General features: G+C 40.9%; 2 protein-coding genes across 6 annotated transcripts in view; one reads left to right on the forward strand and one right to left on the reverse strand.

The window, feature by feature from the left end:
• Window positions 1–883: 883 nt before the first annotated feature.
• Window positions 884–18,782, reverse strand: LOC129649952 (actin nucleation-promoting factor WAS-like). Of its 5 annotated transcripts, none has more exons than XM_055577947.1 (3): window positions 17,796–18,782; window positions 9,275–9,346; window positions 884–1,341 (listed from the first exon to the last, which is right to left on the reverse strand). In XM_055577947.1, exons 1-2 carry the CDS (start codon window positions 18,272–18,274, stop codon window positions 9,316–9,318), a joined length of 510 nt encoding a protein of 169 aa, XP_055433922.1. In that variant the 5' UTR covers window positions 18,275–18,782; the 3' UTR covers window positions 884–1,341; window positions 9,275–9,315. The 5 variants fall into 5 exon arrangements, with proteins under 5 accessions (XP_055433922.1, XP_055433921.1, XP_055433918.1 ...); XM_055577946.1 differs by lacking the exon at window positions 884–1,341 and adding an exon at window positions 1,404–2,050; XM_055577943.1 differs by lacking the exons at window positions 884–1,341; window positions 9,275–9,346 and adding exons at window positions 1,404–2,050; window positions 17,113–17,185.
• The window catches only part of SLC24A2 (solute carrier family 24 member 2), a 287,857-nt gene continuing 279,332 nt past the window's right edge, over window positions 18,052–26,576 (forward strand). Inside the window, exons 1-2 of the mRNA XM_055577949.1 lie at window positions 18,052–18,190; window positions 20,146–21,230. Coding sequence (XP_055433924.1) covers window positions 20,301–21,230 — 930 coding nt within the window. The 5' untranslated portion in view covers window positions 18,052–18,190; window positions 20,146–20,300. The remainder of the gene's footprint in view (window positions 18,191–20,145; window positions 21,231–26,576) is intronic.

Consider the following 26,576-nt stretch of genomic DNA (forward strand, 5'->3'; position numbering starts at 1 on the left):
ACTGTTGTACATTTTTATTCTATTAATAACACATTGGTTCTCTCTAAAGGCTGTGAGAAAAGGAAAATAAAATATCAATCATATTGAGTAACAAAATTATGAAACAGTTTCCTGGACTAACAGGAAAGGCTAGACAACGTTGCTGTGCTCAGATATATTGTTGTTGAGTCGACATATGGCAGGAGTAATGTTTCAAACCCATTGCCTTCCTCCTGCACCTCGTCACCAAAAAGACACACCCCTTGCTGACTTAAACTTCAGGGGTTATAAATGGTCCCATCTGGGCTTCCCAAGTGGCACTAGTGGTAAAGAACCTGTCTGCCAAGGCAGGAAATACAAGAGATGCGGGTTCAATCCCTGGATCAGGAAGATTCCCTGGAGAAGGGAATGGCTACCCACTCTAAGGTGGTTGGATGGCATCACCAATTCAATGGACATGAGCTTGAGCATACTCCAGCAGACAGTAAAAGACAGGGAAGCCTGGCCATGGGGCTGCAGCGAACTGGACTTGACTGAGCAACTGAAAAATAACCACCACCCACTCCAGTATTCTTGCCTGGAGAATTCCATGGACAGAGGAGCCTGGTGGGCTACAGGCCATTGGGTCCCAAAGAGTTAGACACAGCTGAAGCGACTTAGCACCAGCAACCAAGCATAAGATAGCCACTCGCCCTGCAGCCCTCACCCCAAATTTTGCCTATTAAAACTTCTCCCCAAAATCATCAGAGTTTGGGTGTTTTGAGCATGAGTTGCCTGTTCTCTTTGCTTGGCTCTGCAATAAATGATTTTCTACTCCAGACTCTGACATTTCGGAGTTTGGCCTCACCGTGTTGGGCACACAAATCCATGTTCAGTAACGGAGACACTTTAAGTTTCTTTTCTGTTTCTTTTTCTTTATAAAGGAAAATCTCAAATGAGATATAAGACATCATGTAAAATTAGCATTTTCCCTTGTATTTTCTCTTTGAGGATCTGTTTAGACCTCTGATTTTTACAATTACCAAAATGAATTTTCAAATCCATTCTATGTAGAAACAGGCATCAAAATTCAGAGCAGAAAAAAATCTCAGTCTTTCTGGTCCAGACAGGTGAGAAAACTGAAGATGCATAGAATTGAGGGACCTAGTCAGGGTCACACACCTAGTTAACGGCTTAAGTCAAGCCCCTACTCCTGATCTGCATTTTCTTTCCACAGTAAGCCCAGTCTTCACACCTTGCGGATTCCACTGCGTTAGTGAACTCAGGTTCGGCTGCTTGCTGCTGGAAAGTCAATACTTGAGAGACAAGTGTTGGTTGCGTTAGGCAGTTAGAATAGGAAACAGGAGTCCAGAATGGTGGTGGCTAAAAGACAAGGAAGGGAAAAGCCCGTGAAAATAGAACAAAGGAAGGTCTGAGGACTGGAGTGAGGACCTCAGGTAGAACAAACAGCACTCCTGGCTAGCCCAATTTACATACGGCAGTTCCCAGGGGGAGGAAAAAAGCATATAAAAAGAGGAGCCAAAGGGCCGGGGTCTCTCTCTCTCTTTCTCTCCCCTGCGGGTGCGCTCTCTGTCTCTTTCTCTCTCTCTTTCTTTCTCATCTTTTGGGTGGGCATGCCCCCACGCCTTGAGGACGTAGTTTTCTTTATTTTCTAAATAAAACTGATCTGTCAGAGAACTATAACATGGACTGTCTGAGAGCTGTGATGCTCCGAGGGCTTTAATGTCCATTGCTTCAAATCTTTGTTGTGATGAGACAGAACCGAGGAAATCACACTCCCCTGACAGTTGGAAAGGAAACGCTAGTTTATTAAGGAGGCTGGCAACCTGGAGAGAAGGGAGACTCATGTCTAGGAACCAACTTCGAAGATTCTGCTCAACCATGAAAATTTTTAAAGGGAAAAAGGGAAAGTTAATTGCAATTATTCATTTTGGGAAGGTGGTCAGAGTCTTCTTTATCTTCCCATGTGTGCAGACTTTCTTCTGATTGGTGAGGTAACAGGGCCGTGTTCCAGGACTCTTGTGCTCAGCCTGATGTAACTATCCTTCACCTGGGTGGGGGGCCTTAGTTCCTGTAAAAGAACTATATATAAATATATAGTTTATATATACATATATATATGCCCCACTGCACAGCTGCAGGATCTTAGTTTCCTACCTGCATGCATGTTCAGTTGCGCCTGACTCTTTGGGACTCTATGAACTGTTGCCTGCCAAGCTCCTCTGTTCATGGGATGCTCCAGGCAAGAATACTGGAGTGGGTTGCCATGCCCTCCTCCAGGGGATCTTCTTAACCCAGGGATTGAACCTGGGTCTCCTGGGTCTCCGGCCTTGTAGGCAGATTCTTTACCATTGAGCAACCAGGGATCAAACCTGGAAGCTTGGAGTCTTGACTGCTGAACCTACAGGGAATTCCCAAAATCTGTCATCATGTATATTCTTTGAAGAGGAACTGGGACCCTGTCCCGTTGCTGCACCATTATGTCTTGATTGCTCCTCCTTTGTTTCTCTATTCCCTCATTCTCCTGATTAGCAGCTATTTGAATCCGTCCTTTGGTACTCAGGGAGGTTCTAGGAGGCTGAAATCTCTTTCCTACAAACAAGAAATGGGGGACACAGAAAAGATTTGTACCGGGGGTGATGGGGTGTGAGGATCCACAGGGTCCTGCTTGATTTCAATATGTTCCTTAAAACTTTAAATTTCAGGATTGTTCTTTGGCTATGACTTCCACAGATAATTAATCTTAAAAATATAATTAAGTAATGTTCTTTAGTCTGAATTATCCTAATTTTTTTATTTTAAAATTTTATTTATTTATTTTTGGCTGTGCTGGCTCTTCGTTGCTATGTGGGCTTTTCTCTAGTTGTGGCGAGTGGGGGCTACTCTCTAGTTGCAGTGTGCAGGCTTTTCATTGTGGTGGTGGCTTCTCCTGCTACGGAGCACAGCTCTAGGGCACACGGGTTTCAGTAGTTGCCACACATGAGCTCAGTAGCTGTGGCTCCTGGGCTCCAGAGCACAGGCTCAATAGTTGTGAAACATAAGCTTAGCTGTTCTGCAGCATGTGGGATCTTCCTGGACCAGGGATCAAACCCGTGTCTTTTGTATTGGCAGGCAGATTCTTTACCACTGAGCCATCAGGGAAGCCCTATCTTAATATTTGATAAACAGCATGCCCTTTCTAATTTCATATGCTTTAACATCCAAAGTCAAAATGAAATGAGGCAACTAAAAAGTTTTAATTTTTAGGAGGAAAAAGAAAAAATTTCATTCATTTATTCATTATATAAGTATCAACCCACTGTGAGAGTTTAGATAAGATAGTTTACTGGGACGCTAACACAGCTTAAGCCTCAGGGACCCACACTTGTCCAGGGCTCTGCTAAGGCCCTATAACGAAGTTGGCATTGAAAGTTGGCCTAATGAAGTTTTTCATAGGCCTATGAGAATGTCTGAGCTTCAGACCTTATAATACCTGGACCTAACAGTGAAAAAAATTGTCAGGCTCATAATTTAGATGTATTTGAACACATGGGTTTACCTAAAACTTATCATGGTAACAATTTGTTTTCCCTTTTTTGGTTCTTATAGGCTAGTATGGGCTTCCCTGGTGGCTCAGATGGTAAAGAATCTGCCTGCAATGTGGGAGACCTGGATTCAATCCCTGGGTTGGGAAGATCCCCTGGAGATCTTCAGGAGATCTTTGTGCATGGCAACCCTCTCCAGTATTCTTGCCTGGAGAGTTCCATGGACAGAGGAGCGTGGTGGGCTACAATCCATGGAGTCTCAAAGAGTCAATCATGGTGGAGCGACTAAGCACACACACACACACACACACACAGGTTAGTACAGCAGGGAATTTAATTCATTCATTCATGTAACAAATGTTTACTAAAAGCCTTCTATGTGATAGGCATTGTTCAAGGGTTTGAGGATGGTAAACTGAAACAAACAGACTGCCAGATATTTCTCTAGCAAAGATGGGTTTATTTGGAATTGGCAGAGAATTGCAACTGGGGGTCTGCAACCATAGCGAGCTACATGCAAGTCCCTGCAGAGCAAGGAAAAGAGAATGCTCTAATAGAGAGGCAAAGAAGTTGGGAGTAAACAAAGAGTCCGTGTCTTTTCCTTGGCTGAGTCCTTGCCAGGAAAGAAGAGGAGTCTTTCTTCTTCTTATTGGGCTCTGCTATTGTTGCAGGGCGTGACAGTGTCCCCTCTGGTCTCCCAACTCGACTTAAGTGAAGTTTCTCTTAATTTTTTTGACTGTGAGAATGGTAACAAAGTGCCTGTCCTCACCAAACACAGTATAGTGTAATTAACCATATATATCTTCATTTTCAGTAAGTCTCATAAGATGTATTTTTGATAAGATGAAGTAATATTCTCTGCATGATAGCATTGTTGGGTGGATTTCTTATTAGAAGAATGGCAGCACATTAAAGTATTGATTAATGGATTCATGTAAACTTAAACAGCAGTCTCTAGAACAGCACAGGAAATGTCAGTCTATGGCATTGTCTTATTCTATTATTTTATCAACAACCTGAATGTAAAACACAAGCATCCTTATTAAATGTACAGCTGCTGCTGCTGCTAAGTCGCTTCAGTCGTGTCCGACTCTGTGCGACCCCATAGACGGTAGCCCACCAGGCTCCCCCATCCCTGGGATTCTCCAGGCAAGAACACTGGAGTGGGTTGCCATTTCCTTCTCCAATGCATGAAAGTGAAACGTGAAAGTGAAGTCGCTCAGTTGTGTCTGACTCTTAGCGACCCCATGGACTGCAGCCCACCAGGCTCCTCTATCCATGGGATTTTCCAGGCAAGAGTACTGGAGTGGGGTGCCATTGCCTTCTCCAAAATGTACAGCTGAAGAGGGTAATTCAATATGATAAATGACAAAGTCAAGACTTGTCAATATTGTCCATGAAATGTAGGTGGGCATTCTACAGGGCTATTCTATTATTGACAGCATGATACACCTTTATCACACTGTTGACAGGTGTCAAGAATAATACATTGGTATGTGTTCAGTCACTATGGGAGTTTATGTCAGCTTTAGTAATTGACACATTTCTTTCTTATAAAGTTAAAATATCTGATAGATTATCATTTATTAAAATAAAATCTCCAAATATTTGAAAATCATTAATATAATGTACCATGTCAATAGAATAAAGAACAAAAGCCATATGAACATCTTAATAGATGCAGAAAAGGCATTTGATGAAATCCAACAACACTTCATGATTTTAAGAAACTCAATAAGCTAGAAGGGAATCTTCTCAATCTGATAAAGCCATCCAAGAAAAACCCACAGCTAGCATTATATTTAACGGTGAAAGAAATCTGATAAAACCATCTAAGAAAAACCCACAGCTAGCATTATCTTAATGGTGAAGGATTGAACACTTTCCCCCTGAGATCAGGAACAAGACAGCTCTTGCCAATTCTATTCAACATACTACTGAAGATTCTAACCAGGGCAATTAGGAAAGAAAATAAATAAAAGGCATCCTGATTGGAAAGGAGGAAGTAAAACTTTCTGCAAACAACATGATCTTGCATATAGGATATCCTAAGGAATACACTAAAACTATTAAAACTAATAAATGAGTTCAGCAAGGTTGCAGGATGATATAAGATAAAAAATTAACTGTATTTCTATACATTAGCAATAAACAATCCCAAAATGAAATTAAGAAACAATTCTATTTATAATATCTTTAAAAGGAATAAAATAATTGAGATTAAATACAACAAAGGAGTTATGAAACATATACTCTGAGAACGTACAAGATGATGTTGAAAGAAATGAAAGAAGACCTAAATAAATGGAAAGAATTCACATGTTGATGGATCAAAGGCTTAATATTGTTAAGATGTCAGTACTCTCCACATTGATCTACAGATTAAACACAATCCCTATCAAAATCCCAGAAGGTCTCCTTGTAGAAATTGAGGAGCTGGAGCTTGTCTTACAATTCATATGGAAATGCAAGGACGCAGAAGCCAAAACAATATTGAAAAAGAACAAAGTTGTAGAATTAACACTTCCCTATTTTTTCCACAACATCAGATGTTTCAGACCACAGTCCACTGTTAATAAATTTCTTCTTCACTAAATATAATTATTCCTTCACTAAAAACTGTTGAATGTTTTTAAAATGAATTTAATGGCATATGCATTATATCTCAGTAAAGATGTTTTTTAAAACCTCAATTCTTTAATGCATTTCAAAGATTATTTTTCTTCATTTCTCAAATATTCAACTACCTCATTTCACAACTTGTAACAGTGACATAATTTCTAAACTGCTTTTTAGCTCTAGCACTATAAGCTGCCAACTTAGATGTAAATATTTCCCTAATTTCATTATTTCATTTTCTATCTCTTCCAAAATGCTCTCTCTAATGTTTATTTGATGAATAGAAGTAAATATACAATTAAAAAGAAAACATTTACTTTATAGCTTTAATTGCATCACCCAGAAATGATTGAATAAGGTGGCTTAGGGCCAAATTAAAATATCCAGAATATTTTTTAAATTGTGGTTAAAAACTATTAACATTACACTGGCACATCTATATAAAAATTCAGTAAGGTTTTTATGTCAGTATATTTCACTGAAATATGTGTTCTCTGACATCAATCACAAAAACTTTTATAGCATTTCAGGTCTTAATTTACATCAGCTCTCCAATATGAAAAAACCTTCTCTCTTCAAAGTATTGAATTTTTCATTTAAAGGAAATTATTCTATGTATGTTTACATAGAACAATTGAAGCTTCATCAATAATGTGAAATTTTATTGTCTTGGTATATGTTTTCCAAAAAGAAGTGTTTTCATTTAGTAGATTGTTTTGAACAAGGCAGAATTATAAATATAGATTATAATTATGTATCTATATTGATAGTATTCTTTTTTGAAATTCTATTAAATATTCATGCCTAAAACTGCCTATTATTTTTAAGGATTTTTAAAGAATTGGATTTTTCAAAATAATGACTTACTTTACTTAGTATCATAATCTCTAGGTCCATCCATGTTGCTGCAAATGGTGTTATCTCATTCTTTCTTATGGCTGAGAAGTATTCCATTATATATATATATATATATACCACATCTTCTTTATCTATTCATCTGTTAATGGACATTTAGGTTGCTTCCATGTCCTGGCTATTATAAACAGTGATGCTGTGAACGCTGCTGCTGCTGCTGCTGCTAAGTCGCTTCAGTCGTGTCTGACTCTGTGCGACCCCATAGACGGCAGCCCACCAGGCTCCCCCGTCCCTGGGATTCTCCAGGCAAGAACACTGGAGTGGGGTTGCCATTTCCTTCTCCAATGCATGAAAGTGAAAAGTGAAAGTGAAGTCGCTCAGTCGTGTCAGACTCTTAGCGACCCCATGGACTGCAGCCTACCAGGCTCCTCTGTCCATGGGATTGCCAGGCAAGAGTACTGGAGTGGGGTGCCATTGCCTTCTCCCACTGTGAATGCTAGGGTGCACATATCTTTTCAACTTACAGTGTTCTCCATGCTGCTGCTGCTAAGTCACTTCAGATTGTGTCTGACTCTGTGTGACCCCATAGATGGCAGCCCACCAGGCTCCCCCGTCCCTGGGATTCTCCAGGCAAGAACACTGGAGTGGGTTGCCATTTCCTTCAACGCATGAAAATGAAAAGTGAAAGGGAAGTCGCTCCATATACATGCCCCAAAGTGGGATTACAGTATCATATGGTAGCTCTACTTTTAATTTTTTAAGGAATCTCCATACTGTACTCCAGTGACTGCACCAATTTATATTTTCACCAACAGTGCAGGAGGGTTCCTTTTTCGCCACATCCTCTTTAGCATTTATTATTTGTAGACTCTTTGATGACGGCTGTTCTCAGAGGAGACTGACAGGCTCCAGTCCATAGGATCACAAAGAGTCCGACACAACTGAAGCAACTAAGCTCTCAGGCATGCTTTCGGACCAGTGTGAGGTGACACCTCATTGTAGTTTTGATTTGGATTTCTCTAATTATTAGTGATGTTGACATCTTTTTTATGCGCCTGTTTACCATCTCTGTCTCCTTTGGAGACATGTCTATTTAGATCTTCAGCCCATTTTTTTGAATGGGTTGTTTTACTGATTTTACTGTTTACTGAATGGGTTTTACTGATACTGAATTATGTGAACTATTTGTACATTTTGAAAATTAATCCCTTATCAGTTGCATCATTTGCAAATATTTTCTCCCATTTTGTAGGCTGTCTTTTCATTTTGTTTATGATTTCCTTTGCTGTGTAAAACCTTTTAAATTTAATTAGGTCCCATTTGTTTATTTTTGTTTTTATTTCCATTACTCCAGGTAGTGTGTGCAGGCTCAGTCATGTCTCACTCTTTGCAACCCCACAGACTGTAGCCCGCCAAGAGCCTCTGTCCATGGAATTTTCCCAGCAACAATACTGCAGCGGGTTGTCATGCCCTTCTCCAGGGGATCTTCCCAACCCAGGGATTGAACCCATGGCTCTTATGTCTCCTGCATTGAAAGGCAGATTCTTTACCACTGCACCACCTGGGAAGCCATTACTCTAGGAGACAGATCCAAAAAGATATTGCTGCAGTTTATGTTGAAGTGTTCTGCCTGTGTTTTCCTCTAGGAGTTTTATAGTGTCCAGCCATACATTTAGGTCTTTAATCCATTTTGAGTTTATTTTTGTATATGGTGCTAGAGAATGTTTATACCTCTTTTACATGTAGTTGTCCAGTTTTCCCAGCACCACTAATAGAAGAAACTATCTTTTCTCTGTTGTATCTTCTTGTTTCCTTTGTCATAGATTAATTGACCATAGGTGCATGAATTTAAAAATCTAATACTTTTGCTAAAGACTTTAGTCAAGACAGGACTGGAAGCCCATTGGTTACCAGTGAATTAATTACAAGATAGAATATCCACTGGTTATTGGATGAAGTGAAGACATTCGCGGAAGAGCATCAGCAGAGAAGACTTAACCTCCTCAATCCACTTTCAAGAAAAACACACACATGAGTTCCCAGTAATAAGAAACATACTTCAAGGTAAACAAGAGTGTCCACACTGAGTTACAAGTATGATACTGTCCACTGCAGTGTTATTTATAATTGGAAAATAATAATAGGGTAATAGGAAAATTGTTCAATAAATTATCCACAAGATATTATGTAGCTCTTTGGGGGAAAAAGTAGTCTTTCTATAAAGATAATACTATAAATACATAACTTCCTCACTTGTCCCGCTCAAATTCCAAATTAACAAGAAAATAAAATCATACTGTGGAGGCACTTCCATCTACCATGAACCCAGGATATGGCTCTATCTCAAATTACCAATGATAAAAGAATTTCTGCAAAACATAATGATATTGGGAAAATGAAGGGAGAATTTTTTTTTAAAGTAATAGATAATGTTTCTGAGCTCAATGATACTCCCTTAAAATAAATGGCAAGGCATGAGAAATCTAATCTCTTGAAGATACAGGTTAACAGAGAAGAATATAATACACTTTAGTACCACAATTTCACATAGAACCGGCAAGGCTGGAGTGGTCAGGATGTGGGCAAACCTTCTCATTTTCTCAGACCTGGACTCTTAACTTCACATGTAGTAGGCTAAATGTAGACCTGAAATTCAGGTCTACCTGACACCTAGGGATGTGATCTTCCTTGGAAATTTGGTCTTTGCAAATATTAGATAAAGAACTCAAGAAGAAATCATCCTGTATTTCGAATGGGTCTTAAATCCAATGACTGGTGATTTTATAAGAGGAGCAGATGCAGAAAGACACACAGAGAAGGTGGTCATGGGGAAGAGAGGTAGAGAATGAAGTGTTGCTGCTACAGACCAAGGAATGCCAAGGTTTATCAGGACCCACCAGAGAAGCTGAGAAGTAAGAAAGGAAACTTCAGAGGGAACATGGCCCTGCCAACACCTTATTTCAGACTTCTAGCCTCTAGAATTCTGAGAGAATATATTTGTGTTGTTTTAAGCCACAGTGTTTGTGATAATTTGTTTTGGCAGCCTAAGGAACCTAATGCACCAAGTAAATAAACCAGGGGCTTCTCTGGTGGCTCACTGGTAATGAATCCTCCTGCCAATGCAGGAGATGTGAGAAACGCAGGTTTGATCCCTGGGTTGGGAAGATCCCCCGAAGTAGGAAATGGCAACCTGCTCTAGCATTCTTGCCTGAAAAATTCCATGAACAGAGGAGCCTGGCGGGCTACATGGGGTCGCAAAGAGTCGGACATGTCTGAACAACTGAGCACAGCACAAATAAACTGGAATGTGAAGGAGGAGAGAGAAGGACTCTCTCCTTCTCTCTAAGCAGATTTGTAGCACCAAAGTGGACCGAATAAAACTAAATGATTAAACACAAAACATCTGTGATCTATTAGCCTTCACTATGAACCACAAAAAAGAGAGTTTTGTGTGTGACCCCAGCTGACAGCCATCAAGTAAACAAGATACTTCAGTCCTACAACTGTATGGAATTAAATCCCCCAACATCTGAATGAGCAGAAACATACTCTCCCCACAAGCCTCCAAGAAAGGGTCTTTGCTGACACCAGGGGCTTTGCTGACATCTTGAGTTCAGTCCAGTGAGACCATACTGGACTTCTGACCTATAGAACTGTAAAGTAATAAATATATGTTTTTCTAAGACACTAATTTTAAGCTAGTTTTTTATAGCAGCAACAGAAAACCAACTGAGCAGGGATACAGGATGGAGCTAAAAACAGGAAGCTTGGTTGAAAATCTTAAAGAAGTAATAAGATCTTTAAAGACCTGTCCCCATCCTGTATAGCCAGGAGACAACCCCTCCTGCTTGGCAGAAGACTGAGGTTGACCCATTGAAGAAACTCACCCAGGGTTGTCTGGGATATTGAGCAAAACCATGGTCAAGTGTAAGCTACCTTAAAGTCTATCAACTGAAAAATGAAACTCCTCCAACCTCTTCTCTAGCTCAGCTCTCATAACGCCAGCCACTAGGAAAAAAATAGCTCTGACAGGAGTTTGAGAACTCTTCTATGGAGAAGTGGATCAGCCCAAGTTAAATTATGGAGATCCTGACCCTTGTGCTTCCAGCAAGGGAACGGCTGAGTCGCCACTTGATTACCATAGAGTAAAACCCTTGAGCTTTGAATTAGCATTTTAGTGTCTTACTCAGCTATTAATAGATACCAAGCAGACCAGACATTTTACCAAGGCCTGTGAAATGATAAATAAGGCAGAACAAATAGCAAAAGGGAACTTGTAGGAAACTGAAACTTCAGGGAGAAGAAGAAAACTTGCAATAAGCATAATAAATATTCTCATTCATTCAAAGATACTTATTGAATGCTTATTATACTGGGCAGTCATTTTTTCTAGATGTTGAACCATAAAACAGTGAACAAAGCAGAAAAAGCCCATGGCTTCATGAAGCATACAGTGCCTCAAAGAGAGAAGAGATGTTAACTGACCTAAGGAATAGAAACAGGAAACTATACATAAAAGAAATGTGCAAAGACCAAACTAGAACTTTTAAAAATTAAAAATGGAATAAGCTGAAATTTTTTAATACTAGAAGGGTTAAATGATAACACCAAGAACCTCTCAAGAGATGGAAAATGGAGGGAAAAAATATCTTCCTTAGAGGATCAGGCAAGCAATTTCAAAATCAAACAGAAACACCAAAAAAGCACAGATAATGAAGAGAAGAAAATTATTTTTTAAGTATACACAAAAGTAATTTTCCCAGACATATATGAGTTTCTAAAGCAGAAAAAAAAAATGAGAAAAGATCCACTCCAGGGAACATTATCATGAAGCTTTACAATACTGTGAGAAATGGGATGGCTCTAAAATCTTCTCAAAAAAAAAAAAAAGAGAGAGAGAGAGAAAAGACAAACAGGAAAATAATTAAAAGAACAATTACTGCATATTTTAGTATGAATATTATGGGTTAAGATTGAGAAAGTAATTTTTCTCTTAAATAGGTATTTTAGATTTGTCTTACTCATTTAGTAATATCAATTTCCTCTAATATTCCCTGGCATTCTGAAGGAATTTGTAAATAAACATTATTTTCTTTTATTAAAAAAAAAAAAAAGAAACTGGGTTCCATCAAAAAGGACAAGGAATCTGAACAGCATCAGGCTTCTCTACAGCAACAATGAAACATCAAAGACAGAAAAGAAATAAGTGCCTTAAAAATTCCAAGAGACAATCATTTCTTACCCAAGAATTTACACAAAGCCAGGCTTTGAACAGAACATAAGAGGAGGATAAAGATATTTCAGACACACAGATCAGATCAGTCGCTCAGTCGTGTCCTACTCTGCAACCCCATGAATCGCAGCACGCCAGGCCTCCCTGTCCATCACCAACTCCCGGAGTTCACTGAGACTCACGTCCATCGAGTCAGTGATGCCATCCAGCCATCTCATCCTCTGTTGTCCCCTTCTCCTCCTGCCCCCAATCCCTCAGACACGCAAGCATTCAAGATTTCTCCCATGTCCCCTTCTGAAGATGTGGCAGTCAGAATGCGAGTTGAGAAGGAATTTCCAGACACAAAGTATTGCAGAAAGGGGTGAGTTTATTAAGAACAAAGAGCACAGATAATGTAGGCGCTGCAAGTACAGCTGACCCCCAGAGAAAGTTGACAGTTTTCATGGGTTAGTTTTTGCAGCCTCAAGACAAAGAAAATTCCTGCTGAAAGGCTGGCTTTAGGTGATTGGTTAAGGTGCTATAGGGTGAGCACTGTGGTGGGCATTTTTGTCTAAAATGGGATCGAGAAGCCTGCTGGTGATAACCATGGGGGCTTTTGGCAATGGTTACAAAGAGGCTCAGTCAGTTTTGGAGGTGACCTTGGTTCTGGGCTCCATGTCTGTGGCCTTGATGCAAGGCCTTACACTGTGACCTTGGGGCAGGACTCCACAGAAGACACCGGAGGCTGTGCTCCAGTTAGCAGGGAAAGTAAAGAAGAAAAGAGGATTGAGGAAACAGGGCTCTCAACACAAAGAGAATTCCCAGGATGATACCCTTGGAGCAGGTCTGGGCAGCTGTTGACTCATGTGGCGACAGGAGGGCACAGGGCTCCAGGACTGATGTCTCCTAAAGGGGAAAACATGAAACTGGCAGATAACTGAAATTCCCTCCACCTAAAAATACTGAGGGGAAATGTACAGTTCTATCAGAGAGTTTGAAGTGAATTAATATACTCTGCAACTCAACTGATGATTATGTTTGCATAATTTAAAATGTGTTCCTTAAAAGATGTGAACGTTCATTTATTCAGAATGGGCGACATGGCTATATTGAAAGGTTGGGGACAGGGTTATGTAGAGAAGAGGGCTTTGGGGGCCGGGGTTGGTGAATATTGTAAGAGGAAGAAATCTTTCTCTTCCACAATATGAATTTAACAGCTAACATTCAAATCAGAAAAATCTTGTGATAATAAAATGATCCTACTAACTCAAAAGATTGTGATAAATACCAGGGGAAAAAAAATATATAAGACAACAAAACCTTTGAAAATGATTCATCGCTAGGGACCAGGAAGCAGGAGTTATGAGCCATGTAGAAATATTGGGTTGACCAAAAAGTTCATTCGGGTTTTTCGATAGGATGTTACAGAAAACCCAGATGAACTTTTTGACCAGCCTAATCTTTTGAGTATTTAAGGAATTCATTATATGTCACCTGTCTTCCATTTTCATTCTGAACAAACTGAGAAATAAGCAAAAAGGATTGTCCGGTGGAATGATAGAGAAATGATCACTATTTTTAGCAATAAAGGCTAATTTAGGGAGATGGTGAGCTTGAGTACCAAGTAGATTTATGGACAGAGTCCTAGTACTAGACCAGAGGAGGCCTGCTGCCATGATATTAGGACCCCTCCCAACCACACATGTGCATTCATTATATGCAGGGTTTGGGTGCTGCCGAACTGAATAGTTTGAGACCCCTGAGCTGGGAAAAAGACTATTGACTCATTCATACTACTTGTTAGAAGTGACTGAAACAAGTATTTTATTTCAGTATTCAAAACCAAGGATACAGTAGCATATTCCTACTGGCTCAAGGCACACTTCCATTCCAATATTTGAACTTTATATTGGAATTCTGAGTCAGAGACAGGTGAAGAGAGAATGAACTTTAAGGAGGAAAGCAGCAGGAGCACAACTTTTTGAGCTTTTAGAAAGAAGTGCTCCTTGCTTGCCCTCTGGATGGGCTGTCCTGAATCGAGGCCTGTTCCCCAGTGTATCTCCTTTTACCAGTATTATTTATCCTTATTTCCTTGCTGATGTGGCTCTGAGAGGCTGAGGGGCACCCTGGAGGTCACTCAGAAGGCCCCTGCAGGAATCAGAAAGACAGCCAGAGTTTTAGACTGCAGGTTGCTTGATGCAACTGATGGATGGCCTGTGCTCCCACCCTCCTCTGAACCCTGCCTCAACATTACACCTACCTCGGTGCCCAGGAGCCCTGAGCTGAGATGGCGTTGCAAAGAGAAATTCGAATTTTGTGTTTCCTGAGCATTTAAGCCTAGAAAATATTTCTGTCCCTAATGTAAAAATGATAGGCATTCATCATTTCTCATTGCCTAAATAGATGGAAGAAAAAGAGGAGAGGAGGAAGAAGAGAAGAAAGAGCAATGATTTGGGTGTGTTGCTTTAAGTGCCATTACAGAAACCACTGTCAAAAGCAAAGAAGTTTGTACTGCCTCCCTTAACCCTACAGGTATTTTTTTTTTATGCTTTTATGGTTCTCATTGAACTGGAAGGGGAGAGCCACTGGCCAAAAAATGAGCCAAATGCAAAGGAAAACAAAGTCATCTCAGGGTTGGAGACTTGAGAAGAACATTTTTAGAGCACATTGGGCTTTTATTTTGATGTTTATTTTTACTTTTAACTATGCAAAATGGATCCTCTTAGAAAATAGATAGTTATGCTAGATTGTAGACCAGCTGGTGGTGAAAAAAAAATCTGCTGGAATCACCTAAGCATGTAATCCCCATAGGAAAAAGGCAGCTTACTGTTACTTAGGCAGGGACCAAAAACTTCAGTCATATACAGTGAGGATTAGCAGAAAGAATGTGAGCCAATATTGGGTACAAATGAGAGCTGCTTAATATTGGCAAGCTACTTAGCTTCACTGAGCCTCAGTTGATTCATCTGTAAAATGGGAATAGAAATAGTGCAAAACTCATGAGATTGAGAAGAGATAGGTGAAAACTTCTAGTTCATGATAGGTGCATAATAAATGTTAGTTCTCTCTCTCTTTTTTTTTTTTTTTTTTTTGCTCCATCATGGCAGTCATTAGTGCTGACCACCAAATCTTACCATTCTTCTGCCAATCACATAGTGCAACTGTACTTTCTTGCTTCCTTGAAGATAGATAAGGCCATGCTTTTTGCTTTAGTCAGTGAAGTGAGAGTAGCCTTAATGCATCACTTCCAAACTGAAGCAAGTACAAGATTTGCCATGGATCTTTTCTTTGTGACAGCAACTGGCAGCGTTCTAGATAGTGACCAACTTGGAGACAGGCATGAGATGACACAGCAAAATTCACAGAGCACAGGTAGGGTGAATGAGAGACAGAAACCTTTGTTGTTTCAAGTCACTGTGATTTTCTGAACTCCTTGTTACTGCCGCATAACCTGTACCCTTTTGATTGGCCCACTCTCCTTAAATGAACTGCATTTGCTGCAACTCATTAATTCATTCCACAGCTATATGCTGAATGGATGTCAAGCACTGTGCTTGATGCTGGAAAATACATGATACTGATTCTTGCCCTCAAGGAGCTCATAATAAGGGGAAAAGAAGGAGGTCATTGTCGGGCGTCTTTTAAAACTATCACCCATCGATTCTAAGGTTTAACAACAGTCAAGGTTGGGAACTCTGCTTTTGTGCACAATTGAATCCTTCATTTATGTTCTATTGTCTATAGATATTGATAACAGAGAAGCCAGAAATTATAATAGAAAGTAGGAAAAACAGTATTGTGTCAGAAGAGAGGGAAAAAAGAGATGGTTAAACTGACAAAGTAAAATATAAATACTTCATCTTTACTTTTGTTGCCCACAACTCCCTGGTTCACTCAGTTTTCTTTCTTCCACTTTGCCCTTGAGAAAATTTAGTAGAATTTTGTTTTCCTTTAGACTAAATGTCAAGTCAAAAACAATGTAAAGTTGTTTATTATCACTATAACTCTAGAGCTATTTCTTCCTGTAAAAAAATTCCAATGATGTGGAACTTCCATGGTGGTCCAGTGGCTAAGATTCTGTGCTCCCAATGCAGGAGGCTTGGGTTCCATCCCTGGGTCAGGAAGATCTCCTGGAGGAGGGCATGACAATCCACTCCAGTGTTCTTGCCTGGAGAATCCCATGGACAGAGGAGCCTGGTGGGTTACAGTCCATAGGGTTGCAAAGAGTCAGACAGGACTGAAGGGACTTAGCACACATGCACAATTGGTTACCCTGAAGTCCAATTTGTATGGAAAAGGCAAATTAAATCCATGATTGTTTTCTTTTTTCTAAAACAATTTGAAAATAATGAGTTCATTCTTTCTTACCCATCAACAGTGACCTATCAAGTTACTATAGAATCATTATGAACTTACAGATATAATCATACTTGATACATTTGAAACAATTCCAATTATTATCAATTTGTGGTGCTCATATTGATCCATCCTTGTCTGGGGGAGCCTATTTCAATTGATTCCTTAGTCTTCCTGGCATAACCTGGAAGTGATTGATAGCTTCCTTGATTTCTGTAAATATCTACAATTAAAATGATACAATATCTGGAATTTGCTTTAAAATGATAGCATGGAGAAAATGGGTATAAATGAAATGTGATTGACAGTGAGTTGATTGTTGTTCAAGGAGGGTGATGGCCCCATTGGAGGTTCATTATACTGTCCTATTTGTAACTGTCTGGAGTCTTCCAAAATAACAGGCAAATATTAAAAATTCACACAATGACTTCCAGAATAAGACCTTAGATCCTTAGCAAGATAATAATCTTAAATGCCTGGCTTTGGTGGGAGAAAAGAGATTTCTAATTTCTCAGGGCTTCTCTTGACTTATCAGGGACGTGTAGAGGTCTGAGTATAAAGTTTTACCCAAAGTCAAAGGTGGTGCATTTTCCAGATACGACCGACGTTTCCCCTAGTCCCAGGAAAGCATGAAGAAACCCTAAGTGGAAAATAGGAAGAGGGTGGAGGGAAAGGAGAGGGGAAAACGTCTGATGAAAGGTTTCTCCTAGTGAGTATCTCTTGGCAGTTCTGGCGGTTATCAAAGGGTCAGGTAAATGGGGCCTCCGCCAGTAGCCGGTCTGTCTCATCTTCGCCTACTCTTCGGCCCAGATTTTGCCTCCAGTCCCCAACAAGCCTGACTCAATATCTTGTGGTCTAGGGGGTCTTGTTTTCCTGACAGGGCAGGGAAAAGCACTGGGCACGAAGTCCAGAGGCCAGCGTATGAACGCTGTCTATGACTCAAAATGACAGTCTTGGGTCTCAGCTTCATCAGCCACAAAATTAAAGGTCAGCCTGCAAGACTAATGATCCTTCAGGGTCCCGACCAGCCAAAGCCGAGACTTCACAAACCCTGGGCCCGGACACACAACCCTGCAGGCCTCCCTGCCTTTTCAGTGATCGTCTTTACCATCATCACACATTACATCGCCTCCTAAAGAAATATGTGACTGCTGTCACTTTCTGCAGATAATTAGAGAGAAGGGGCCTGACAGAGATGACCCCAAAGTTAGCAATACTTTCAGGTCTAAGGAGTCAGGCGCGTCACCGACCTGTATGATTTCTCCTCTTCGTCCTTGCCCGTCTGCAAATCCTGACCCCTGTCCCCACTGCGGAGAAATCTCCTAAGAGACCGCAGCCGGCGTCGCCTCTGCGCCCAGGAGGCGTGGAGCAGAGGGCGCGGGAGCCGAGCGCGCTGCGGCCACGCTCCCCGCGCAGAGGCGAGAGGGAGGGGCCGGAGGGGGCCAGACAGAACCAGAGGCGGCGCGCGGGGCTCGCGGCGGCTCAGTCTCCTCCCGAGCCCAGCCCCGGACGGCGAGAGCGGCGGCAAGTGCGAGCCGCAGCCGGGCCTCGGAGCGAGGAGGCGGAGGGCCGGAGGAGGCGAAGGACCGGAGCGGCGGGCCGCGCTCGGGCCCCCGCAGTGTGCGCGTCTTCCTGGCGGATCCCGGTAAGTGCGGGCGGCCGAACCCAGACCAGCCGCCGGGCTCGGGGGCCGCAGAGGTCGGGGTCCCTGGATCCGGATGGCGTGCATCCGGCGGCAGACTCACAGGTGGCTTCGCGGAGGACGTGGGTGCCCCAGGCCCCGAAAGGAGTTGGCCAACTCTCTCCGCTCCCGGGTGCGGCTTCTGAGCACCCCCTGCTTCTCCCACCCAAACCGCCCTGCTTCCGGCTCGGGGTAGTGGGGGGCCTGCTGTCGGGGAGGCGCTAAGAGGGACGCTCCCCTTCCCCAGCTACCCACCAGCGATTCTGGGAGATGCCGGCCAAGCCCCTCCCCACGCTGCATCCCAGCTGCCGGCTCTCTAGTGAGGCGTTTGTCCTTTAGTTTTATTTTCCTGTGAACCCACCAGGGAAAGTTTGGGACCACACAAGGCAAAGTTGGGGCGCGGCTGGGGGTGCACTTGGCCGGCGGAGGCTGCTCGCGTGCAGCGGAGCGGTGGGTTTGCAGGTCGAGTCAGGCTCCGGCTGGAGCCGATAGCGCACCCTGGGAGTTGAGTCCGTCCGTGCTGTTTGCCCCGGCCCAGCATTGTGATAATACCCGGAGCGCAGTGAGTCGCTTAATCGTTCACGCTAAGCATAGACATCTGCCAGCCAGCCGGGAATCTGTGCGGGGTTATGTTTATCTCAGGAGGAACAGCATCTCAGCCTAGGTTGGTTTGGGCTCGCTCTGCAAACCTGAGTTCCAGCTAATCTCAATGTGTAACTGGCGCATTTTAATTAGCTTGCTTTACACCTGAGACGATCTCAGCGAATGCCTCTAAAATGAAATCGTTGATACAAGAAACCCACCCCCAATCAAAACCGTTTTTTATTTTTTTTTAATTTTATTTTATTTTTAAACTTTACATAACTGTATTAGTTTTGCCAAATATCAAAACAAAACCGTTTTTTAAAGAAATTAAAAAGAGGAATCTTTAGAATGTCAACTGTCATATCTAGGTATTTCACCCTTCTCTGTGGAGGCTGAGAATGAAAACTGCTTGGCTGTCTAAACTACTAGAGGGTCAGTGTCAGGGCTATTTTGGGCAGATTTTTGTGGACAGAGGTATTACTGCAACGTGCATATTATTTATGAAATACATATTTGATCTCTTGAAATAGCCTACTTGTTAGGAGTTGTTTGATTTACCAAGTTGTGTATTTTAAATATGACTAAACGTTGTTTTGGTTTTTTTTTTAAAGCTTTAGCTGAAAATAATATCTAGATATTTAGGGAAGACAGTTTGTTCACATCATCAGAACATTCTTTTAAACTTAAATTTTTAAAGGGCTTCTTATCTGTATTTGATATACAGGAGAGGGTTTTCATGAAAAATAAGAGCCTGAGAGTATTAAGTGTCCAGAAAAAGAGTGCTGATCCTCCAGCACTCAGCCCTTTCCAAGTGACAGATTAAATCCGAAAAGTGTGCCTGCAACTGGAATTATATAATTGGAACAAAAGAAAAGGCAATGGTTCGGTTGTCAAATATGTAGATAAATCTAAAGAAGTGATACCTTTTTGAGTACTGGGATGTTATTTGTTACATGATTTAAGGTGGGATAAACAGATTTTCATCTACATCTATAACATTTTTTATTTAACACACACAAATATGTAGTCTATGTATTTACCCAAATGTTTGCCTTTGTACACACATTTTAATAAGTGCCTAATATGTCACATCCTACTTTTAATGCTTCATATCTTTTAAATCATCCTCAAAGCATTCCTTGGTGGTAGGTGCTGTCATTGTCCTAATTTTTGAAATGGGGAAACTGAAGTACAGAAGAATTAAGGAATTTAACCCAAGGTCACATGGCTGGCTATAGGATAGGATTTTTTTCATATCTGCTAAATTGTTTTGTAAAAAAAAAAAAATACATGATTTTATGATTCACGTATCCTTATTTTTATTTTTATTTAAGCATAAATGTTGAAAATATTTCCTGTGAAGCCTAAGAATCCCTGATTGTGGAAGCGCCTCACAAGCACTGTTACCTGTAAAGCAAAGAAAAGTATGAAAGAACCATCTGGTTGAGTCTACAAATTTAGAACCATCACATCCACCAGAAGACCCAGGATGGATCTGCACCAAAGCACCACCATCTCTTTCCTTGAGAAATGGTATTCAGATAAGTCACCGTCTGGCTGCAGGAGACATTATAATGTCAGGAAAAAACTCAAGTTGATTCGAATCCTAGGCCTTTTCATGGGCCTGGTAGCCATTAGCGCTGTCCCGTTTTCAATCAGTGCCTTTTCTGAGACAGAGACACAGAGCACAGGAGAGGCCAGGGGTGCAAGTGGCCCCGGGGCAGCACACGGTTACCACGAAAGAACTCTCTTAGATTTAAATGACAAGATTCGAGATTATACTCCACAGCCAGCTCTTTCTCAGGAAGGCATATCTGAGAATAGTACAGATCATGCCCAAGGAGACTACCCCAGAGACATCTTTTCCCTCGAGCAACGAAGAAAAGGCGCCATCATTCTCCATGTCATTGGGATGATCTACATGTTCATAGCCTTAGCCATCGTCTGTGATGAGTTCTTTGTTCCCTCGTTGACTGTCATCACCGAAAAACTGGGCATCTCTGATGATGTGGCTGGAGCCACCTTCATGGCTGCCGGGGGCTCAGCGCCAGAACTTTTCACGTCTCTCATAGGGGTGTTTATTGCTCACAGCAATGTTGGCATTGGCACGATCGTGGGCTCAGCGGTGTTCAATATCCTCTTTGTCATTGGCATGTGCGCCCTGTTTTCCAGAGAAATCTTAAACCTGACATGGTGGCCGCTCTTTCGGGATGTGTCCTTCTACATCATTGACTTAATCATGCTGATCATATTTTTCCTGGATAACTTTATCATGTGGTGGGAGAGCTTGCTTCTCTTGACAGCTTACTTTGGCTATGTGGTTTTCATGAAATTCAACGTCCAAGTAGAAAGATGGGTGAAGCAAATGATAAATCGCAACAAAGTCGTCAAGGTGACAGCACCAGAGGCCCAACCAAAGGTTGGTGGCAGTGGTTGTTTATTTAATGTTCTTCTTGGCCATGCTCTGAATTCTTAGTTTTTGAGATCTGCCACTTTTTTAATCAGATGGCGTTGGGGGCTGTAATGGATAGCAGGGTACTTTCTGCAGTTCTTTGATAGCCAGACTAACTATCACAGTGGGAAAAATTGGGGGTACTCTGGAGAATGTCTACTAAATTGTCAAGCTGTTTGCCTCAGAGTAAAACATTTGTAAATATAGGTTACATAAGCTTCCCAGAGAAGACTCAGCAGTTATTTGTGTCTTATTTTGTGCAAGGAGGCATAGCAATTTTGTGAGCAGTTTTATTTTCATGGGAAAGTACATGTGTGTGCTTTGCACATTGCAGGGCTTTTTCTATTTAAATGAACATATGACAGTTATCATGAACCATCTCTTTAAAGGTGCTCAGCAAAGAAAGTGTGTTTGTGTCACCAAATATGGACCTGTAAGTCAGCAGCCTAGAGCCTCACACGATTGGTCCTTCAAGTGGGTCATGGCCATGCTTCTTGATCCACACAGTGATGCTTCAGACCACTCGACCAGGCACAGATCAGGATCCATGAGAGTCAGTGGCAAGCCATGCTGCCTGCCTCTGTAGCTCGATGGCCCATTTTACACACCATGTTAAACATGACCCAAAATATTTTCTAGAGTAGGACTTGAGGGGGTTTTAAAGACAACAGTGGTCATCCTATCACATAGGTAGCAAGTAAACTGGTAAAGAACTTAGAAGAAATTGATCTGAAAAAATATAGGTTAATTTTTTAAAATAATCAGTAATGTTTACTAATGGGAAAATTAGTAAAATTTTATGTTAAGTAAGTGATGCAGTTTTGATTTCTATCCTAACATTGGAATGTCATCTCAGATTGTGATTTTAAACAGAAAACCAAAATACATATGCAGACTTTTCATTCTGGAATCTGGGGACATTCTCATGTATGCAGAAAACAAATGTTAAGTGGAGGGTGAGATGTTTTTCCAGAGTGAAGAAAAAAATGATATTAATTTAGCGTAATTCCTCTGTTTTCAAGTTTCATGACCATCTATCATTTTTGTAGCAGCCATGAAACAGAAGCAAAGTGCAGACAAAAAACTACTAGTGATATTTCTATTTATTCCATGCAAAAGAGAAATATTCTGGAATGTATTTTTTCTAACCTATCCCTCAGTGTATGGTTGGTTGTTAGAAACTGTAGTAAGAAAAAAAAAACCATGGCAAATAATATTCAGATGTGATACTAGCCTGTATCCTTAAGGGCATAAGATAGGGTCATCACTGGAGCCCCCTCCCTGGTCTAATTTTGTAGCCCAAAAATGATCCCTCAAGCTATCTTCTCAAAACCGACTGCAAGTTTAAGTGGTTTGCATTAGTAGTCTATGTGTTTATTCCAATTAGAATGCTGAACAGTTGCCAAGGGAAAGGCAGATTTTTTAGAGGCAAGGAAATGATTTGGTGCCTTATAAATATCCGGGGCACATCGAGGATAAAAAGTCTTTTTGAGAACTCAGTACTTTTCGTTTTGTTACGGCACAGTGGAACTTAATTAACTTAGACACAGAACTCGGCTAAAGGTTATATTGGCAACAAGTATGAAAAAGGAATTTGCAGAGTGGTCCAATGATGTATTGAAGATTGCAGGGGTATTTTGTATTCTGCTAAGAAGGGAGAAACTGGTTTTGTGCATTTAGTAATAACTTTTAAAATATGGTCTACAGACAGTTTTTAATAAATTGTGTCACTCATTAAATCAGCTCTTGCAGGATTTTTACCCTACTATATTAGGTGACTGTCATGTCATTTTTATGGTAATTTAAAAGTCAATAACTTAGGCTGACATTCCTTAAAGTTGTTATTTATAGCCATAATTTTTGCTATGCTTAATATTGTGCATCTAAAAAATTTTGGAATTCTGGACTTACCTAATTAAAAAAGAAAGCAGATTATATTCATGACTATATCTCCTGTTTCTGATTTACCCCAAAAATATGTTCATTGTATTGTTTTCCTTTGAGCACCAAATAGTTTTAGTTGTTTCATTTAATGATTATCATTTATTTTGGCATTCAGAAACTAGATTGAACCATAAATTATCATGGGGCCAGAATTTTTTAACATTGCTATGTCTTGTTTGGTATACTAGAACACAGATATTTTTAGGTGGACCAGTACATAATGATGTGTGATTTCCTTTACGAAATTTCACCTTGCCAATTTCACTTTTGAATTTTGTTGGAAAAAAGTTTTTCAGCAGCTGGTTTGTATCAGATGCCTGATTTCAGAATCTTGTGGAAATTTTGCTCTCTGAGCACTGAACAGAAGGTGTCTCAAGGAGAGACGGGTCCTTGAGCTTGGCGCTGTTGTTCTCTGATCTAAAAAGTTGATTTCTGGCTGTATACCCCACCCCCCTTTCCTACCTAAGTCAGTGCTTCTAACATCATCAGAACACTCAGAGAAAGACCCCAAGCCAAAGACATTCCTTGATGGAGTCTTCATAGAGAGGAATGTGCTGTACAAGAATTTAGGAAGCAAAATACTAAGCCTGTTGTAGGCAAGGCTACCTCATTGTTTCATATGTGCAGTTACAGAGCAGGGGAGTATGGGAAAGTGAAGGAAACATATTTAGAGATTTTGATACAAGTCATCATGGTTCTTCCTGGAAACTCATCAATTCTGCTGAGCTGTAGGCAGTGAAATATCTTTGAAACTATTTGCTTCATGAACAAGTTGAAAATCTTCATTTGGTTTCATTACTGATGATGGGGCAACTATGGAGCATGGAAAAATAGAAAATGTGAATATTTTTCTCATAGTTAAATAATAGTTTCCCATTTTATTTAACTATTCCACCTGGTGTGTGGCTTTTTAATTTGACTTTTTTATTACATCTTTTAGTGATAATATCATCCTTTAAAAACATATCATTTAGTGTCATGACATGGTAAAGAGACCCTGGAATTTGACTCAGGGAAAAAAGGTTTTAACTCAGGTGTGTAATAAGCCTTGTAACCTCAAAGAAGTCACATAAACTCACTGAGCCTCAGTTTCCTAATTAGGAAAATGAAAATAATAATACCTGCTTCATAAAGTTGGAAAAATTGTTAAATGAAGAAATGAATATTTAGCCGCTAACATAGTCCTTGGCAAATTTGGGTTGTTCAGTAAGTGTTAGTTCCCTTTCTTTCATCTTTTGTTCTTAAGTGGAAAGTGAATCAGAATAAAGTACTTCAAATTTGAGTATTTCAAAATATTTCTTGAATATTATAGTTCATGTCAGTGAATCATCAAGTTAAGCAGGCCATTGTCTCTCTTAGGGGCATGTGATATTTGTCATATTATAATATTTATAAGCTTAATTTCATATATAGTGAATATATGCAGAGAAGTATTATAAACTCCTGAAGGAAACCTTCAAATACCTTTGCAGTCCTGAATGTTTATTTTGTAGAATTTTACTTGCAGTAAGTAGGCCATTGACTGTGGTTTTGATATATCTATGCTAAGCAGAGATTTTTTTGTTTTCAGTGTATTTTTATTTATGAATGACTGGGACCTTCTTCTAAAAACCTCTCCATGGCTGCTTAGGAATTAATTTGAATCCTGCAGGATGTGAAGCAGTGGACTTTGAGGGCATCTGGTGTGTTTTGCTGTGTGCCTGGCTTGGCTGCTGAGGTCCGTTGATCTGCTATGGTGCTAGGCTGTCATTGGCCTAGAAAGCAGCTGTCCATGGTATTTAACTTCTTCTTAGACTTGGCACTGTAATCTGACAGCAAGTCAGCCCAGTTCAAATGAAGGGAATGGTCTAAATAAAGATGCTTAAAGCTGGATAGTTGAAGGCAGGCTACTTAGTAATGTAGGTGTGCCTTGCTTTATTCATTTTGTATGTTCCTGAAAAGTTGCTTGCCAGCAGAGTGTTTGCAGTGCAAATTGTTGTAATGGTCATGGGAAAATCGAAATTGAGACAGTGTTATAAATATTCTTCATAAAGTAAAATGTTTCTGATAAGATACTAAACCATAAATAATTATATAAATACAAATGTATAGTCCCAAGCTTTCCTAAGGCAAAGAATATATTATAAATTCAACCTTTGTCCACCCTCCATACCCAGCAAATAAATTAATAAAATTAATGTACAGATTTCAAAGAAGGCAAGGTAAGCTCGTCCTTGTAACGAGCAAGTATTACTTGATAGACTTGGAAACTCTCTGTCCTCAAAAGAAAGAAAACCTAGGCGCTAAACTTCTTAACCGTCTAGAAACATGTGATTGCAGTGTTCTTTTGAGTTCCTGGCCTGGACCCAATTCAAATGTGTGGGGGTGGGAGTGAGGGTGGGGCTGCTTCCCACATAACACCAAGGAATTCTCAGACACCAGCAGGGTGGCCAAGAATTTAACTCAATTCTGACACTGTCTGCCCAGAGATAGCATCAGTTTTCCTCAGGTTAAGGGTTCATTCCTATAAGACTGCCCTCTCCACCCCCACTTCAGAAGCAAGTCACCAGTCCAGGTTGTTACCTGTGCTTCTGACTGACTGTAAGTCAGAGGTTCCAGTGACCCCTCCTCAGGGTCAATGAATTTGCTAGAGGATCTCACAAAACTAAGAGAAACATTTCATTATTAGATCACTGGTTTATTGTTAAAGGGTACGACTCAGGGACAGCCAGCTGAGGCATGGGGAAGGTAGGGAACCTTCTCCAGGCGCCACTCTCCCAGCATCTCCAGGTGTTCACCAACTCCCGAAGCTCTCTGAACTCTGGCATTGGATCAGGAAGATCCCCTGGAGGAGGGCATGGCAACTCACTTCAGTATTTTTGCCTAGAGAACCCCATGGACAGAGGTGGGCTACAGTCCATAGGGTGGCAAAGAGTCAAACACTACTGAAGCGATGTAGCACATATGCACCCATGGAGACTGCATTGCATGGGCATAGTTGATCAAATCATCGACAATTGGCAATTGATTTGCCCTCCAGCCCTTCTTGGGCTTCCCTGCTGGCTCAGCGGTAAAGTATCTGCCTGCAATGCAGGAGACCCAGGTCCAGTCCCTGGGTCAGGGGAATCCCTTGGAGAAGGGAATGGCAACCCACTCCAGTATTCTTGTCTAGTGAATTCCACGTACAAGAGGAGCCTGGTGGGCTACAGTCCATGGGGTCGAAAAGAGTCAGATACGACTAAGTGACTAACGCCTCACACCAGTAGGTGGGAAGTGCTGTCTATCTTTCCAGCTCATCTGTCCTTGCTGGAAGGGAGTGGGACTGAAAATTCCAACTTTTAATCATCCAGTTGGCTCCATTAGCCACCAGCCCTAATCCTTAGGTGCTTT

Source organism: Bubalus kerabau, chromosome 4 (assembly GCF_029407905.1).
Source record: "Bubalus kerabau isolate K-KA32 ecotype Philippines breed swamp buffalo chromosome 4, PCC_UOA_SB_1v2, whole genome shotgun sequence".
In the NCBI taxonomy this organism is placed as follows: Eukaryota; Metazoa; Chordata; class Mammalia; order Artiodactyla; family Bovidae; genus Bubalus; species Bubalus kerabau.